The following is a 17900-nucleotide window of genomic DNA, read 5'->3' as shown; positions in this document are numbered from 1 at the left end:
ACGGCCTTATGTTCCTACTTCAAGTTCAATCACGACATCGGTCTCTCAACCCCGCGCCCCCCCCCGCACCTGCCCTTGACTCATGGGCAGCCACAGTCTCCAGGGCTCCAGCTCAGCGGTCACCTGCAGCCACACAGGTCGGGCCCACTGGCCTCCGAGCCAGTACCTTGTCGGTGACGAGGGGCAGCCGCATGCTCTCCAGCTGGCCTCCGGGTTGGCTGAAGACGAAGTGGTGCTCCTTGGACTTGGGTATGATGAAGTGGAGCTGGATCTCCTCTCCTAGCATGGAGTAAGAGAAGGCAAAGGCGTGCAGGGTGGACTCATAGAGCTGGGGTCGGGGGAAAGGACAGAGCTTGCCATCAGCGTCCGGCGAAACTCCCCGGAAGAACCCAGGCCCACCGCGGCCGTGACGACGCGCGGGTCACTGCCACCTCTGCCCCACAGCACGAGAAACCCACAGGGTGACACCAGTACAAGGTGCGGGCACCCAGGTCTGGCTGCTGGAGGCCACACCCTCTCAGCTGAAGCCTGACCCCGTCTCTAACCCCGATCGTGTTCCACCCAGGTACCCCACTTCCGGCGCCAACCCCTCTGGACTGGATTCGACCCAGGGTGCTGGGTTATCTACTGAAGCAGTCACACTGCGGATCCCATTTTCATTCTCATCCGTGTGTTCCTCCCTCCTGTGTAATTGCATGTGCAGTGGCACATTAATAAAGCAGTAAGAACTGCACGCACCTGTATACTTCCATCTCCCCCCATCCAGCACCCTCTGTCCCCTCTGGAGTGTAACTAACAATCATATGAAGCAGGTCCTGTCATCAGCCCCACGTTAGGATGTGGAAACCGACATTCAGGGGTCTTGGGATCACTCCCATCCCCAAGTCTAATCTTACCTCTTTGTCCAAAGAGCCCTCCCTCACACCAGTAGCCTTATCCATTTCCCTGGTGTCCAGGGCAAATGACATTGTCTACCACATAAAAGGGTTGGGGAGGCCCTGGCTAGTGCGGCCGAGTCGGCCGGAGCATGGTCCATGCACCAAAAGGTAGTGGGTTCAATCCCTAGTCAGGGCCAGTACAGGAGGCAACTGATCCGTGTTTCCCTCACACTGATGTTTCTCTCTCTCTCTCCCCCCCTCCCTTCCTCTCTTTCTAAAATCAATAAAAATATATCCTCAGATGAGAATTAAAAAATAAATGAAAATAAAATAAAAGGTTTGGCAGTAAAGTGCCTAGCAGATCGCCTGGGGCGTAGTAGGTGCTCAGTAAGTGCAAGCTCCTCTCTTTACGTGATTTCTGTGCTTCAACCACCTGCTCTTCCGGCCGGCTTCCCACTGCTCTTGAGTTTTTGCTGTGAGCATCCCTCTGGCCCTGCACCAGGAGTCCTGCGCATGGAGCCAACAGGCATTCGCCTCCGCGCCCGGTAAGGAGCACGCACTCGGGAGTCTGCTGCACTGAACTGTTGAAGTTACTAGGACGTCAAGGTAATCAAGACATCTGCAGCCAGTTAACCTCGTTCCTCACACCGGGGTAGCCCTGGGCCTCACCGCTCGGCAGCACCCGCCGGCATTTCGCATAGCATCGCGGGGAGCTGAGGGGGTCAGCAGGCCGGGACGCGAGGGCGTCCAGGGCTCTCCACCTCCCACCCCAGGATGGCTCCTGAACAGCTGAAGCGGGACGCGGCCGGCGCCTACCTGGTAGCGGGGGTGGAAGCCCATGTACTGGTGGCACTGCTCGCAGTGGTGGTAGGTGTTGTACGCCGCGTACTTGGACAGCCGCATCCGCGCCGTCGGCCGCCGCACGTGGAGCTCCTCCGGCCTCCTGGGCGGCCCCCTGTCTGCAGGGAAGCCCAGCGTTACAGGGCCAACCTCGCTCCCTGCCGCTCAAACGGAACAAGCTGAGGACGAACTGGAACGCTGGCCTAGGCTCTGAGGCCCCGGCGACTCAGAAACGACCGTCCCCTCCGGCCCGTGTGGCTCGGCGGCTGAGGGTCATCCCGTGTACCAACAGGTCACCGGAGCGATTTCTGGTTCGGGGCACACGCCCGGGTTGTCGGCTCGGTCCCCAGTAGGGGGCAGCCAATTGATGTTTCATCGATATTTCTCTCTCTCTCCCTTCCTTTCTCTCTAAAAATCAATAAAAGCATATATAAAAAAAGAAACGACAGTCTCAGTGGGATAAACTAAGAGACTGTCATCTTACCCGTGAGCCCCTGCATGTTTCATCAACCTATATTCAAGGATCCGCCACATGACATGTAAACTGATGGCCAGTGTAATACGCAGATCCCGTAACGCAGGTGAACTGTCCCGTTTTTCCCAGTGACTCAGCAGGAGTAAGACCCCAGCCCTTGGCTTGCATTAGAGACGAGTCTCGTGAGGGACCCGCCGTGAAAGTGATCTAAGAACCATGGAGATAAAATTATCGGTGTGCTGTGGACACTGGCGAGTATTTTCCTCTCACACTGCATTCCCCAAACTTTCCCATTGGTGTTGACAATCACACTGGCCACTCATCCTCTGTGTTTGCCGACAGGGACCCTGACACCCTGCGGGGTTGTAATTCTGTGGCAGTCAGTGGTCCCCGCAAGGAGGGAGGAAACAAGAGCCCGAGGGAGGAAGGGAAATTCGAACATTTTGTTTCCACAATCTAAACTCATAAGCAAAGATACGTGTCTTTTAGTCTCTACTAAGCAGGATCTTCAGAATGTTCTGACCGTGACCGGCAGCGAGAGTGTCCCTGTCATTAGCACTGACCGAGCAATGGGTCTTCCTCCCTGAGTTTCATGAAGAGCCTTCTCTGGCCAGGGAGGTGCTGACCTCGGCTGGGCACCGCTGACTCACCCGCCACCACGGAATGATTTAAGTTCGTTACTGACAAAATTTGGCTTATCCCATGAAGAGGCTATTCCCACCGACTCGGGAAGACATTTAAAACCTGACCTTCGCTCTTTACGTGCTGATGGTGTGAACAAATGAGGCTGGCGTCTTCGTACTTCGGGTCGTGGATAATGTAGTCGAAAGGCAACTTCCGGAAGAGCTCCAGGTCCGGCCAGGGGTCGCCGAGCTGGACGTAATGCCAGTCGGCTTCTTCCCTGAGGTCTACGGGGTCGGGAGACACGCAGATACGTGACGAGGCGAGAACAGAGAGGGACTTATTTCAGATGAGCACGAGGATGGTGCTCGGGGCGGAGCTGCTGCTGAGTCTGTGGGTTCCTGGGAACACGCCCGAATCTGGAAGGCTCGGGCGTATCCTCTCTCGGGGCTGTTCGAACAAGCCAAGGGGGCCCCTTCAGACGGCCCTCTCTCCAGAGCAACAGCCTTATGCTGTTTCCTATGAGATGGGTTTGCTCTTCCGACCCTCACACTGGCCTCAGCTCCTCCCGGCAGACCTGCCCCTCCCCGGGCTCCGTGCCTCTCGCCAGCACCATCCCCAAATACACCACACTGGTTCCCAGCGCCCATGGAACCGCATGCAGTTCTCATGCTTGCGCTTGTGTCTAAATGCTACCCAGCCAAAACGGCCCGGCTCCAAGCCCTGCGTCTCTGGAAAGAGCTGGAGCCCACTGCTCTCGCCCTCTCAATGCCGCCACCACTCGTGGCCCACACCATTCTTACACCTGCCACGGGTCATCTGACATTACGCTGGGGGTAGCCTATGGGTGCTCCCTAAATGCTTGTTGATCAAAGGTTAAAAGTCTAGTTGGTCCAACTCAAATTATGTGTCATTGGTTATGTATCTAGTATATGCGTCTACCTGTATCTACCCCTCTCTCCTTCCGCACTGTGCGCGCGGGCGGAGTGCACGTCCGCCGGGAGGAGGAGAGAGGAGGAAAGAAGGGGGGAATGTTGATCGTGTACTTGTAGGTGCTCAGAGCTTCGCGTGTGTAACATCATCTCATCTCCACAACACCCTGTAAAACAGGAACTTTCCAGGTCGTACCAAAGAGAAAACCCAGGAAATAGAGAGTATTTAACAAAATGGGCTTTGAAGTTTTAACAAGCTAGGTTCAATTCCTGTCTTTAGTGTTGGTATCTCCAAGAAAGGAGGAGATGAAAACTCAGCAGGCCTGTTCTCGTCTGAAACATGGTAGATTTTCACCTGAAATATGGTCTCAAACTGTGGGGACCATGGGAAACCCAGAGCTGGAAGGGCCTCTTCTCTTCAAAGGAAAGACCCCGCTGGGTGGGTTTCTGTGGTTCCAAATTCTCTCCCAAACTGAAGCCCAGCCAAGAGCATCTGGAGAAGTGCTGGGTGTGGACAGCGGGGTCTCCCCTTTTCTAGGCCAAGTCTATCCGACTGCATGTATGTGCTGTGTTTCCATCATCCATTCATCTGCCGATGGACATTTACCCCTCCACGGGCAACGTGTGCCTGCGTACCTTGGCTATTGTGACTAAGGCTGCAGTGAATCTGGTAACTATGTGAGGTGATGATCATGTTAATTAGCTTGAGCGTGGTGATGACGTCACAGTACACATGTACATCAAGTCAAGTCGTGCACCTTAAATATAGGGTGGCCCCCCAAAAAAGTACACGTATACATTTTTGATAGCGCAACTGATGTTTCTTTTCAGATATAACCCATTGGAATTAATAATTATTCAAAGGGTGTATATGTTTTTTTGGGACACCCTGTACATACAATTTTCTTAAAAGTGCCATTTAGATGCCAGAGCAGCTTCCTGGTCCCCTTTCCTTTACACCACAGACAGGACTCCTTAACTTTTAATTCCCAAACTACCATTTGTTTACCAGACTGAGTTTATGAGCCACCAGAAAACACCATTTATGAGCCTCCTATGAAGAGGAACTGGGGGGCGTGTCCTGCAATTAGCACAAAACAGCTGTTCAAAGAGTCTTCCCTTCATCAGGGAAAATTCTGTCCCATGGGCAAGGAGAAAGGCTGTTCCCCACATATCCTGTATTTCCATTTTGCCCCACGATATAGGCTATGCGCTCAGCTGCCTGAGCGGGAACCTCCCTGAGGGCTAACCCTGCCTTCCAGAGGTGGTGATCAAACCCAGGTTCGGTCCAGCTCTGCCACCTCCCAGCCAGGCTCCTGAGCACGTTACTTAAATACTCAGAAACCTAAGCATATATGTTCTTTTTTACAGGCAAAAGGAAAGAAACCATTTGTACAGTTGATCCTGGAAAATATATGGAGTTTGTATGATGCTGTCTTTTAAATGCCGTCTTTTAAAGGTTAAGAGGAAAACAGATAAGGCATGTAACGTACCAAGAGTAATACATCTAGCTCGAGGGGTTTTGCAGAAAATTAAATGTGGTCATTTATGTGGAGTTCCTAGCACAGTGCTGGACACGTGGGAACTACCGTATTTTTAGTAGTAATTTTATCCCCGCAAAGGCCTCCAGGGTACCGTCCTGATACTGAGCAAATGACCACACGGAAACCTCAAAGCGCCCACAGGCCCTGGGGGGTGAGTCTGACCGCGAGCCTGAGAATTCCGTCTGGAAAGTAAAGGACGCGGAGTCCCCGGGAAGCGGACCAAAGGCGGTGCCTCGCCCCACGTCGCGGCGGCAACTCACCCGCGTTGATCTCCCCCTCATCGTAAACGTCCACCTCCGTCAGCCGGATGAGCATCCGGGACAGGATGCTGAGGAACTGCAGGTAGGCGCCCGTCTTCCCGACCTGCGAACGCACGGGGTTCGGGGCCCAGTCAGCGCGCCGGGTGCCAGGCGCGGGCAGGATGAAAGATCCTGCCTCATTCAAACGAGAGCCCGGGGGACGTGGAGACATTCGAGGGAAATGGGGCCTAAGGATGCGTGGCCGGTAGACGGGGGGACTTCCGAGCGGGAGGCCTGCCTGCTGATCACCCACCGCAACCCTGGTCCCGGTTCTAACTGGCCATATTTTTTAAGCTGTTAGAAATAGGACTTTATCGGGATCTGAAGAAAGGTTGCTTCAGAAAAAATAAACTGCCAACACGATTTCTTAAGAGTATTGCATAACTGCACGTTGCTTGCTATTCTTGTCTTAATCGATATGTCAACAGTAAGAAGACGAAATTCACCGTGCAAGACATAAAGAGTTAGCATCTCCCCCTAAGTCCAGGCAAAGAAAGAAAATGACTTTTCTCCTCTTTCTCTTATCACATCACTGAGTCCCCTGCCTCCTCGGCTGAGCACCAGGCAAGTACACTATCGGTCATGGGTTTATTTTGGTCACAGTTGGTTAAATAGGTGCCTTTTGGACACCCTAGAAGGCTCCCCTCCTGCCCCGTTACTCCAGGAAGGTGCCTTCCAACTTCTCAGTTCAGTGCCTGTCTCACAGTAAGAACTCAACAAATGCTGATAAATGGAAATAACTAACCTTTTAAAAAGGAAGTATGAAATCAACCAAATTTATTCAACCAACCTTGACCAATGGAATTGTTTCCAGTCGTTTTCTGACTACTGTAAACAATACTAAAATGAGCCTTCTTATACGTATTTTTGAGGGTTTGCATTTCTTGGAAAAGATTCCTGAAATGAACACGTTCCGTGAAAAGGTAGCCCGTCCTGAATTCTGACAGTAACGCTGTTGATGGCGAGGACAATAACCGACGTGCTTTCTACAGTCAGGCCACATTCCGGGTGGCCTGGGATGAGCCTTTCGGGTAACGCTCTCATTTCTATGACACAGGTACCAGTGTTTTCCTCATTCTCAGATGAGAACAGGGAGGCACGGAAAAGACTCCGACCCACCCAGGTGTCAGGGGATGGGTGAGTCAGAGCTCGACCCTAGGGAGCCCACTCCGGGACCCACCTTCCGCCTTTGTCTGTTCTGACAAAGCCGGTTCCTAGACCGGACACCGACCTACAGTCCTCCTCGACACCTGACATCCACACCTTGAAGATTTAGCCATTGGACAGGTGAAATGATCTTCTGTTGTCAGGGAAATGCAAAGGGTTGGGGTAGGGCTGGGACGCTGACAACCCTCCTGCCTCCCTGTTAGGTTTCACCCACATCCCCCAGCGTGAGAGACGGGCCACGAGGCCCAAATGAAGCAAATGGGAAATAGGTGCCTTTTGGGCACCCTAGAAGACTCCCCTCCTGAGGGGAGCAACAAGCACCCAGAGAGCCCGCCCACCCCCCGAGTCATGTAAGAGGCAACTAAGGTGAGAGGAGAGAAGTCGCCAGGCCCTGACCTCCGCCCACGTGCCCACGGTGGGGCCATCACAGAAGATTCTGCCATGGAAACGGCAAGATGTGAATGAAGAGATGCCGCCAGTCCTACGCTGCCCTCTGGGCCTGAGCCCAGACGCCCACCCTGGGGTCAAGGCTGAGCCGGGGCGCACCCACCTGCGGGGGCCCGCTGAGCAGCAGCCTGCGGGGGTGGAAGCTGTCCACACGGCCCTCGGCGCGGTTGCCATAATCCATGTGGCTGGGCCGGGGCACTGTCCACTGCCGGTAGTACAGGGACTGCTCCGTGGACGTCATGGTCTTGCTGAGCAGGGGGCGGAAGGAGCTGGCCCACATGACCGAGTGGGATGGCAGGAGCGAGGCGGCCTTGGGCAGGCCGCTGCTGTCGGTGGACGTGACCATGTCGTACACCAGCTTGGGCAGGAAGACGACGGGCGGCTGCTGGCAGGCCTTGGTCATGGAGCACTGGGAGGCCTGCAGGGCGAGTGTGCCGGCAGCAGGCACCGTGGGCAGGGAAGATGAGCCCGAGGAGGACAGCTGCGATGATGAGGGGACCGACACCTGGACACTCCTCTGGCTGGTCTTCAGGCTGGAGTCAGGCTGGGAGGCCAGCCCGGGGCTGTGCCTGCTGATGACTGGTGGTGGCCCCTGGCTGGCTCGGAGCCTCTGTTTGTCACCAGGGGCCCTGCCCTCCTCTGAAGGGCCACAGGGCGTTGGCGATCTGGCCTGTTCCCCTGGCAAGGGCCCCCCAGGCTGAGCCGAGGTCTCACCACAGAGCGCTGAGCCTGGGGAGAGATGGACCTGTCAGTGACACCCCAGGAATGATCCGCCCTGAAACCTGCCAGCCGCCTGTTTCTGCAGCACAAACTCCCTTGACTTGACAATCACTGGGGATTTTTGTCAACCCAATTCCACCTCTGGTTAGATATACGCTCTTTTGTCCTATGACAAACTCAAGATCTGCTTTGGGGAGAGAGCTGGTGATGCCCACATGATATAAGGCCCCTCTTTTCCATCCCCTGCCCTAACCCGTCCCAGCTGCAAACCCCTCACTTTCCGCACTCAACCCAGGCTCAGGCTCAGGCTCCTGGGCAGGCTGTTCTGGGGAACCCCCCTCTCTGTCCCCACCCGGGGCTCTCAGCCCCGCACAGCACAGCACTGCTTCCAGGTCAAGGTGAGCAAAACGCACAGGACTCCACAGGCTGTACTCTAATGCTGTGGTCACTCAGCTTTCAGGAGAACTCATGATAAGAAATGCAGCCCTTGCCGGTGAGGCTCAGCTGGTTGGGCATCATGCTGTGAGCCAAAAGGTCACCCGTTCGATTCCCGGTCAGGGCACATGCCCAGATTGTGGGCTCGAGCCCCAGTAGGGGGCATGCAGGAGGCAGCCAGTTTATGTGTCTCTTCCATATCAATGGTTTTTTTCTCTCTCCCTTCCTCCCTCTCTTAAAAAAAAAAAATACAGCAGCCCTATGGCAACATAACATGGTTGGCGAGAAACCATGAATTCCTTGGGGTCCTTGGGAGCTGGTCCACATACAATCCATCTTTAATGCCCAGATTCAGACATTAAGTAGGTTCTCGATAAATGCTTATGATACTGTGTGTGGGTCCTGACTGCTCCCAGAGACCCAGGCGTACGTGAGGGCAGAGACTCTGGCAGTTTCATCCACACTCCCCTCTCCCTCCACCCGAGAAGCCCCGGTGCCAGGCCGCTTCTCCCCCAGTGAAGTCGTGTCTACCTCTCTGCCCCCCAGACTCTACGAGAACAGTTCACCTTGCTCCTTTCCTCCTGACTGTCCAAACCTGGGGAGCCCCGAGGGCATGGCCCTCTGCCACCACCGACCCTCACAGGCCCCCACACGCGGGACAGAGTCCACAGCGTTCCCCCAGGAGAAGAGCCACTAAACCTCGCGGTCCTGCCGAAACTCCTCACGTTCCCGGGCCCCAGTCCAGGAAAACGTTTCCTCTCTAGAAAGCCCAGTTCTTCCGGATTCCCTTCCCTTCCAGTCCAGTCCCAGGTGAGACAAACGCCCTCCTCATCAGTGCCCGAAATCTCAAGATCACAGCGCAGCTGCGGGGCCCCTCCCGCCCACCGGGACTTACTGGACGCCTTCGAGGAGCGGCAGGAAGACGCAGAATCGCGGGAGCGGGACCTTTCCCTCTTCACGGGGCTCCTCTTCTCCGAGGTGGAGCCTGTTTCAAAGCGCACACTCTGAGAACGCCTGGCCGCCATCGTCCCTACGCTCCCCCGCGCTTTCCAGGTTACAAAGTACACGCACACCTAGCCTCTCTCCCCATCCGTGTGCCCATCCATCCATCATCTCCAGGTGCCCACCTCTGACAGGCTGAGAGGACAGGAGTAGGGAGCAGGGCGGGCCAGCAAGGCACCACGGCTCAGGGGGGCTCCCACCCAAGAGTCGCAGCTACAAGATGATATAAGGAGGGGCAGAGAGAGGGGCCTGGGAGCCCAGAGGCCAGGCTCCCATGCAGTAGAGAGAGATGACCCCGGCCTGGGTCCTGAAGGACCAGCAGGGCTTTCCAGGGACAGCACAGAGGAGAAGGAACTCCAAGCAGCAGGAGGAGCATCTGTGTGGCCCAGAGGGGACAAGAGCAGAGCACAGCCAGGGAGTCCCTAAAGCGGGGTGTGGCCAAGAGCCCAGGCTGTGGCATTGAGAGGTGGGCGGTGGAGCACCAGGAGCGTGGATTCATCCCATGGGCAGCAGGGAGGGGGAGACATTGCAATGTCAGGGTCACATTCACGTTTGTGAAAGTCTGCCGCGGCCCTGGGAGAGCTGCCTGGCAGGTCTTTATCTCTGTCTCACGGTGAGCACTCTGAGGCTAAGGTAGGTGACTCGACCTGTCCAAAGGCACACAGGTAGCACATGGAGAGGGGAAAGGAGCGCTGGTCTTCTGACGCCACACCCACAGCGCTTTGCATTTTTGTATTAACAGCTTTTTATTTTTTTCTCGCTATACTGTTGGCTTCAGCCAAATGCCTTGTGCTGCTGTGATTCGCGTGTCCTCTTAAATACAGGGCATTCCAAAAACACGTACACACGCTTTAACAGCTGGTAACTCAATTTTCACTCCTTTACAGGCTTAATGGATTTGAAATAATGGGTGAAGTCAGACTAAGCTCTGAAATAAAGAAAATTTACCCTAAAATGCCACTAGACTTTTATGGGGATACATAAAAGATCAAGTTTACGGTACAAAACTGGCAACAGTCAACGGACTGAGGGCGTACAAATAACGAACAAAATGATTCCTAATGTTTGCGACTCCATTGCTTCGTGTTATCAGCAGTGCCTGGACCAGAATGGTCATCGGTTTGAAAACAGGCATTGACCAAAAAAAAAAAAAAAGTATTCACTTCTGTAGATTCTTTTAAATTTTGAAAATGAACTGTATGTATGTTAATAAACACTGACTTTAGAATCATTCAAAGTGCGTACACATTTTTTTGGTACACCCCTGTATATGGTGCCGGATTCTCAAGTCTGCCACTGCGACTGGCCTGTTCTCACGATCTCGATAACGGGCGTGTACTGTCGGGTTGGCTCTCATAGAGGAAATAAGCGGGCGAAGCTTGTACCAGGCCGTAACTCCATCAACGATTCGAACAAAGCAGGAACTTGAACCCTAAGAAACCTCCATTTTTCTTCCCATTCATTACGAATTTTAGAGCTAGGAAGAACCTACTGGGATTTCTATCTTCATACACCATCAAAAAAGGGGGGGAAAGCAAACTCCTAATTCAATGAGAGAGCTGCCATTTCCTTGAAAGACACGTCTAGACGGCTCCCACCCAGCACTGCTGCCAGCAGACTGGCCCTGGGGCCTTGTGGAACAGGGGACAGCTGTCTAGACACAGCAGGCTGCCCCCAAGGTGGGACTCAGAGGCTGACCTTCCGTCACAGGCTCCTCCTCCTCGTTGTCGGTGCTGCTCGGCTTCTCGGCATCGCTCTCCAAGCCCTCGTTCCGGGGCCCCTTCTCCAGCGGAACCTCGCTGCTCACAAAGTAAGCAGCCAGGCCCAGCTCCTGCTCCAACGCCGTCCTCACCAAGCAGGAGGAGTTTATCAGACGCAGGTCACAGTACCTCAGAGACCTGGGAGGAAGCAGAGAAGGTGTCTGTCCAGCACCTTCTGCAAGCAGGCACCACGCTCAGCACGAAGGGAACCAGCGAGCGAGTGGGACCCACGCCCTGCCGTCCCCGTTGGGGCCCAGCACTTGTGTAAACAGAAGGGCAACGGCTTCACTGTGAGCCTTCGCCAGAGCCGATCCAGCTGGAAGTGTCTCAGGCACCTGCCGTGTGTTAGCCGGTGCTGGGTGTAACCAACAGAGCAGGGACTTGAGACAAAGACGAGGCTGGAAGCCCAGCTCGGCCACTTCCTAGTGACAGGTTCTTCCACAGGGTGCAACCTCTTGGAGGCTCAGAGTGTCTTCCTCCGAAACACGGGAATGAATATTAACCACACCCTAAGTGCACTGTTCTGAGGATTATAGGTAATGGTTGAATATTTAGTTACTCATCAACAATTAAAATGCACCAGGGATAGTGCTAGGTATTAGGGACATAATTACAATACGTCAGCATCATACTGAAAATGAGAGTCTATCTGGGAAGACAGACAGACAGTGATAAGACATCCGGAGTAAGTGAGCAGAGGATGGGCCATGGCAGGGCCTGGAGGTGTGCAGAGGGCCAGCACAGGGCTGGGAAGAGACTCTGCAGCTCACTGTGGACCTCAGGAGAAGGGCCTTTCACGGCTCATCTATAAAACAGGGCAGTAATCCTACTGCTGCAAGTAGTAAACACTACGTTAAAAAGTCTATGTAATGTCTGGTCACTGGGGTGTACACCTGAAACTAATATGATGTATGTCAACTGTATTTGAAAATAAAAAATGATTTGAAGTAAATAATAAAAATAAGAATAATTTTTTAAAAAACAGGCGTAGCATGGTTCCTGATGCAAAGACGTTAGTCAATGCTTGTGCAAATTTTAGATAGATAAAGACGTTATCTTAGTCCTTAAGAAGTTGAGGAATGGAAGAGTTAATCCATGTGAAATAGCAACAACCAAGGTCAAAGGCTTGGAGCCCCCTCCTTCTCCCTGCTCGTGTGCTCACAGCATGCACTAGCCCTTGCCTAATGGGTGTAGCCCAGTGGAGGGCAGCCAGGCTTTGGAGTCAGGTGGCCCTGGCATCCAATGTCAGCCACACTGCTTAGTCTTAGCCTCTGTCTGCCCCGTACCAGTCATGCAGGACTAAGGGAATAATACCTTCCTCAGGGTTATGGTGAGCAGAGTGAAAAAAAGCACATAAAGGGTCTAGTAGACTGGGCAGCATGCAGCAGGAACTCAATAAATGTCAGCTCCTGCTATTTTATTACCAAAGCAAAGACATGCAAAGGCTCCACGCATGGCTGCCTGCGTTTCTCTGTGGGTATGAAGTCTTTAAAAGCCAACCTGTCACCACCAATTCCAGCAACTGCCTTACTGAAGGCCCGGTGAGCTCTGTCCCAAGTGTCTGCCAGTCTGTGTGGAGACCCCAGGAGACGCCAAGCGGGCTTACGGCTGCCACCTGCTCGGCTGTGATGGCCGGGAACACATACAGCCTCTGAGACAGTCAGCCACCTGCCCTTTTCCCAGAGCACCTCCTAAATCGGGGGCAGCTACCACAGGAGCCTGTACACCAGCAGGAAATGCAGCCCCGACCCCCGAGATGATCCCATACTTTCCTAAATGGAACGGCCATTCCTAACATGCACAGTGACCGCCCACCCCCTGCCATGGGGAGAAACAGAGAGGCATTAAGTCCTATCTCCAGCTGCAGGGCCTCCACCCAGAGCCTGGCAACAGCCCCCGCCCCACTTCCATGAGCACAAAGGGTGTCTGTCAGAGAACTAGATAGTGTCCCAGGTGTCAGACATGTCACTGCCATCAGCTAGAAAACAGTCATAGTAAAGATACAAACCTACGATGACTATGAAGGTGAATGTGCCCCCTAAAGCCGGGCAGTGGAAGCCCAGCCTGGCAAACTCCCCAGGTGTGGGCCCAGACTCCTCAAAGGGGGGCATAGCCCCCCTCCACTCACCTGGGTAAGGACTCCCCATGCGGGTCCATCCCACTGAAAATTAGGATGCAAGGCAGGCCCTCCAACTCCAAGTAAGTCTGAGGTCTCCACTCCGCATCCTCGATTTTCTGCCACATCTGCAGATAATTAAGCAGAAATAAAACCTAAGGCTCCTGACTTCCCAGCTAGCCCAGCTCTGGGGGAACTTCGCTGGCCTCCTACTGATCTGAAGCCCTTGTGTCGTGTCCTTTGATAGAAAGGCAAGTTCTTTGTACTGCAAATAAGTAGGTCACCTGCTTCTCCACTGTTCCCAGCCACTCGCACGCTGCCTGGAGCCCACACAGCTGCTCAGAACACACCCGCTCACCGATTCTCCGGGGACAGCACAAAGCCTCGGTGTGTCTAATGTTTATGCCGTGTTTCTTCTTTCTAACGCTTTTGCATTTATTTTCTATCACCTGTGGGTTTAGTGAGACGCTGCTGTGAAAGCTGGGAACTCTGCTAAGTCTGGGAGGCTGAGATCTTTGGGGGTGACTCCTGCCCTCCATTGCCCGGGGGAAGAGCCAGGTGACAGACAGCGAGCACCACACCAGCCCCAGGTGCGGGGAGGGCCCCCAGTGGGGGAGTAGGGCAGCTTCCCGAAAGGGGAAGACAGAGCTGAGCTCTGCAGGTTGGCAGACGTTAGACAAGCAAAGGAGAAGAAACGTGTGTGCGCCAGGAGGAAAGAGCCTCGGCTCAGAAGTTTTAAATAGCAAGACTGTGTCTAGGGGGGCGGCGAGGGGGTAGCCTTGATGATCCGGTACCCCTGGACTGGAAGATGCAGGTGGGGACCTAGCAGAGAGGTCGCTGGAGGGGTGGCAGGGTGCAGAGAGGCCACGCCAGTCACATGTGGAGTCTGTCACCACTCGGCCTCCCCCCTCGCCTTGGACACCAGCGCCCACCCACATCCCTGACCCGACCCCGGCGCCCACCTTGAGCTGCTTCACGAAGTGCTTCCCGACCGTGATGCCCGCGCTGGGGTTGCCCAGGATGATCTCGAAGTGCTGCTCCAGCGCCAGCCGCGCGCGCACGTGGGCCAGGCGCTCGTAGGCCACGGCCGCCAGCGGCGAGCAGGGCACGCGCAGCAGCACCATGAGCCCGTGGCCGCAGGGGCACTGCTTGGGCGAGTTGAGGAGGTTCTGGGTGATCTCCAGGGTCTCCACCGACGTGTATTTCTTCATCTGGGAGAGGCCCCTCACCGCCATCATGGCGGCCGCGTAGTGCTGCACGAGGACAAAGGTCCTGATCACGGCGCTGTGCAGGCGGGGGAACCTGCGGGGAGACCCAGCGTGAGCCCGCGCCCCGCGCCGGGAGCCCACGCCGTCCACGACTCCAGGCTACACACAAGCCACGTGTCCCCGAGGCTGGTTGTCTGGAGCCCGAAACAGAAGCCGCGCTCCGACGCGAAATCAAACTGCCTGGTGAGTCCAGCGGGAAATACAAGGACAGGCCTGCCGTTGCTGGGGGTCTCTCCGGCTGGCGATACAGGGTGTCCCCCCAAAATGTATACGCGCTTAGAATGATTATACAGTGTTTATTAGCGTACACAGTGCATGTTCAACGTTTAAGAGAATCTACAGAAATGAATAATTTTTTTGTCAATGCCCGTTTTCAAACTGATGACTGTGCTGGTCTAGGCACTGCTGATAACAGGAAGCAGTGGAATCACGAGCATCAGGAATCGTTTGGTATCTGTGCGCCCTCGATTCATCGACGGTTGCCAGTTTTGTACCGTAAATTTGATCTTTTACGTATCCCCATTTTTAAAAAGCCTAGTGGCACTTTAAGGTAAATTATCTTTGTTCAAAGCTTAGTCTGGCTTCACCCGCTATTTCAAATCCATTAAATCTGAAAAGGAGTGAAAATGGAAGTTATCAGCTGTTAGAGGGTGTATACGTTTTCTTGGGACACCCTATTTGTTCAATGAATGGACGGATGAAACAATAAATGCCTATTTAGCATCGCCTGAATTTGTAGTTTCCCGAGTTAGGTCACTTGCCCAGGTTCCCACTAGAAACGGGAGAACCCCCAGCCATCTGTAAGTGCAGCCACCACAAGCCCCAGATTTGGGGGATCATCCTAAAGACATGTCGGTGCGCTCCCTTCAAACACAATAAGTTAATAGTTAATAGAAATGCAACTAAATACGATCAATTCGATAGTGAATTACAAATCAGAACACATCCAGTCAAACCAGGAATCCCAGTGTTTCCTTGAGAAGCATGGTTACCACGTGTGTCTCCACACAAAGGTGGTGACCCCTCCTCCCACGACCACGTGCACAGCTAGAGCAGCTCTGACCCGCGCGTCAGAAACAGACCCCACCCAGAACACCCAGGTCACCGTTTCTCAGCAGGAACACAGAAACTGACACCAGCTTATGCACGATGCTCATGTGAGTTCATTTCACTGGAATGAGTCCCTGAGAGGGTGCCTTTTGAAGCAAATTTTTTTAAAAAAATATATCTCTTTATTGATTTCAGAGAGGAAGGGAGAAGAAGAGAGAGAAATATCGATGAGAGAGTTGTCATTGATCGGCCACCTCCTGCACGCCCCCAACTGGGGATCAAGCCTGCCACCCAGGCATGTGCCCTGACCGGGAATCAAACCGCGATCTCCCAGATCCTAAGTCGATGCTCAACCGCTGAGCCACGCCCGCCTGGGCAATAAAGTAATTTCTTGACCTACAAAGTCAGGAACCTTGCCATGGCCATGTCACCCCGTGAATCCACAGGACGGCCAGCTCACCTTCTAGCAGCATCTCTGACGCAATCCCTGCCACTCATTCTCATCTGCATTCATTCTCCTTAGCATGACAGATCACTGGCCCAAAATGCAGGACAACACATAAACCAGGTCCCTTTGCTGGAGGGACTGCGTCACCCAGGATGGGAGGGAGCTGGATCCCATCCTGGAATTCCCTGGCTGCTCCTGCCTCAACTTGCACGTGACGACTGGGCATCTTTAGTAACTTCAAAGAGAGACGGGTACCTTTTCCCCAAAGCCGTAACCATGGCCTCGAAGGAGCTGTCGTATCTGAGCAGGGGCAGGCTGTGCCCTGATAGGGTGGACTCGATGAACTCCGACAGCCCGAAGTACTTCTTATTCTCAGGATATAAGTCCGTGCCCTGAAATGGAGACGAGCATGGGTCACCCAAACATCACACGTGTAGAGACTGCGAGGGGCACGTGCTGGGAGCACAGGCAACCTGGACGGGCACTTGGATCTAAGTGGTGCTAACTCGGCAAGCCCTCAGGTGACATTTTCTTAATTTCTTCCCTCTACAGACCCGAGCACAGAGCCTCCAAGCTCGGGTCAATGGTCACCCAACTAAGCCACACCAGCTGGGCATGATCTTCGGTTTTGATGAGAAAATGGCGAGTGATAAACTAAAAACTCATCAGGTCCCATGGGTGTGTGTTCTGTGTGAGGAAGGAGATTTGGACCTTGCTCTTAAGGGTGTGGGGATAATAGGACCCATAGGAACAGGTCTACGGCTCCTAGACAAAACCTTTCCTGTCCTAAGATGGGGAAGCCAACCCATGTACTTCGGGAACGTTCCTACAGACCAAAAAGGGTTGAGATCTAACCCTGGGTCAAACTAAAGATCCAAGGAACTGGGATCCACCGGACCCCAGATATCCAAGTGAATCAAGATCTTGACTCCACTCCAGGGTCACTGGACACCGGGCGCAGCAGCCGGGCACTCACGTTACTGTAGGAGGCCGGCCAGTGGATCTCGTTGTAGGGGCTGATGAGGGTGCGCTGCGTCTGTAGAGCGTACGGGAAGGAGGTCACGTGCAGTGTCACGATGTTGGGGGCCTCCTTCAGCTCCCTGCAGTTGAGCAGCCTGTCCACCAGCCCCACGGACGGGTCACTTTGGGAGCAGAGGTTATGAACAGTGCTACTGAGGGAGGGAAGGGAAGACGGACGGTAAGTGGAATGACTAACACTGATCTGTACAAGGAACAAGCAGTTGGCTCAATTTACAACTAGCCGCTGACGATTGAAGCTTATGGTTCTTCCCATGACCAGGAAAATAATTTTTTAATGACTGAACTACAGGTACCTGTCAGGGACGCCCCTGCTGCTCGTTACTTATTAAAAACGTGGCCGGGGCAGTGTTTACAGACGGGTGCAAGGGACGCAGTCCATCCCTCCTCTAGAGCAGGGAGGGGTCCTCACCCAGGAGTGTCTGGCGAACCCCCTTTTCTCCCTTGGCCCAATCTGATTGTTACCTGTCTCCCTAACCTCTTTTCCCTAAAAACTCCCTACTGACTCTGGCATGATCCAAAGAAGATATAAGGTAAATTCTATACTCAGTTTAAAAATATAGGAATGGAATGGGGAGCATTTTGGACATGGGGCCTGGGAGACAAGTGTCCCTGAGCCTGTCTATGGCAGCCTCGGCACCATCTGTAGATCTAAGGGAATAATAAAAGCCAGGGATTCACCTTCTGGGGTGGCAGGTAGCCACTTTGAGAAACCCACCCTCAAAATATACCTTTTTATATAATTCAGGATGCTCAATTATAGCATCCTGATCCGTGAGCCCTAGATGGGAAACCCTTTATCTGGGGGATCTTTGAGGATTGGGCCAGCCCTGAGCCTCTGAATCTGGGCTACATGAAAG

The 17900-nt window shown here is 53.8% G+C and overlaps 1 protein-coding gene across 6 annotated transcripts in view; it reads right to left on the bottom strand.

The window, feature by feature from the left end:
* Nucleotides 1-17900, bottom strand: part of GREB1 (growth regulating estrogen receptor binding 1) — a 90139-nt gene that overhangs the window by 12191 nt on the left and 60048 nt on the right. For 5 of the 6 annotated variants that reach the window (XM_087823350.1, XM_087823351.1, XM_087823352.1 and 2 more), the window contains 11 exons: nucleotides 16979-17174; nucleotides 16258-16394; nucleotides 14199-14538; nucleotides 13249-13364; nucleotides 11059-11258; nucleotides 9254-9343; nucleotides 7307-7932; nucleotides 5551-5653; nucleotides 2943-3101; nucleotides 1695-1837; nucleotides 167-328 (listed from right to left, as the gene is read on the bottom strand). In XM_087823350.1, the coding sequence (XP_087679476.1) occupies nucleotides 167-328; nucleotides 1695-1837; nucleotides 2943-3101; nucleotides 5551-5653; nucleotides 7307-7932; nucleotides 9254-9343; nucleotides 11059-11258; nucleotides 13249-13364; nucleotides 14199-14538; nucleotides 16258-16394; nucleotides 16979-17174 (2272 nt within the window). The remainder of the gene's footprint in view (nucleotides 1-166; nucleotides 329-1694; nucleotides 1838-2942; nucleotides 3102-5550; nucleotides 5654-7306; nucleotides 7933-9253; nucleotides 9344-11058; nucleotides 11259-13248; nucleotides 13365-14198; nucleotides 14539-16257; nucleotides 16395-16978; nucleotides 17175-17900) is intronic. The other variant, XM_087823353.1, reaches the window with a different exon arrangement.

Source organism: Miniopterus natalensis, chromosome 13, assembly GCF_054644295.1.
Source record: "Miniopterus natalensis isolate mMinNat1 chromosome 13, mMinNat1.hap1, whole genome shotgun sequence".
In the NCBI taxonomy this organism is placed as follows: Eukaryota; Metazoa; Chordata; class Mammalia; order Chiroptera; family Miniopteridae; genus Miniopterus; species Miniopterus natalensis.
The sequence above is the reverse complement of the archived record's forward strand: the minus strand, read 5'-3'. Positions and strand labels throughout refer to the sequence as shown.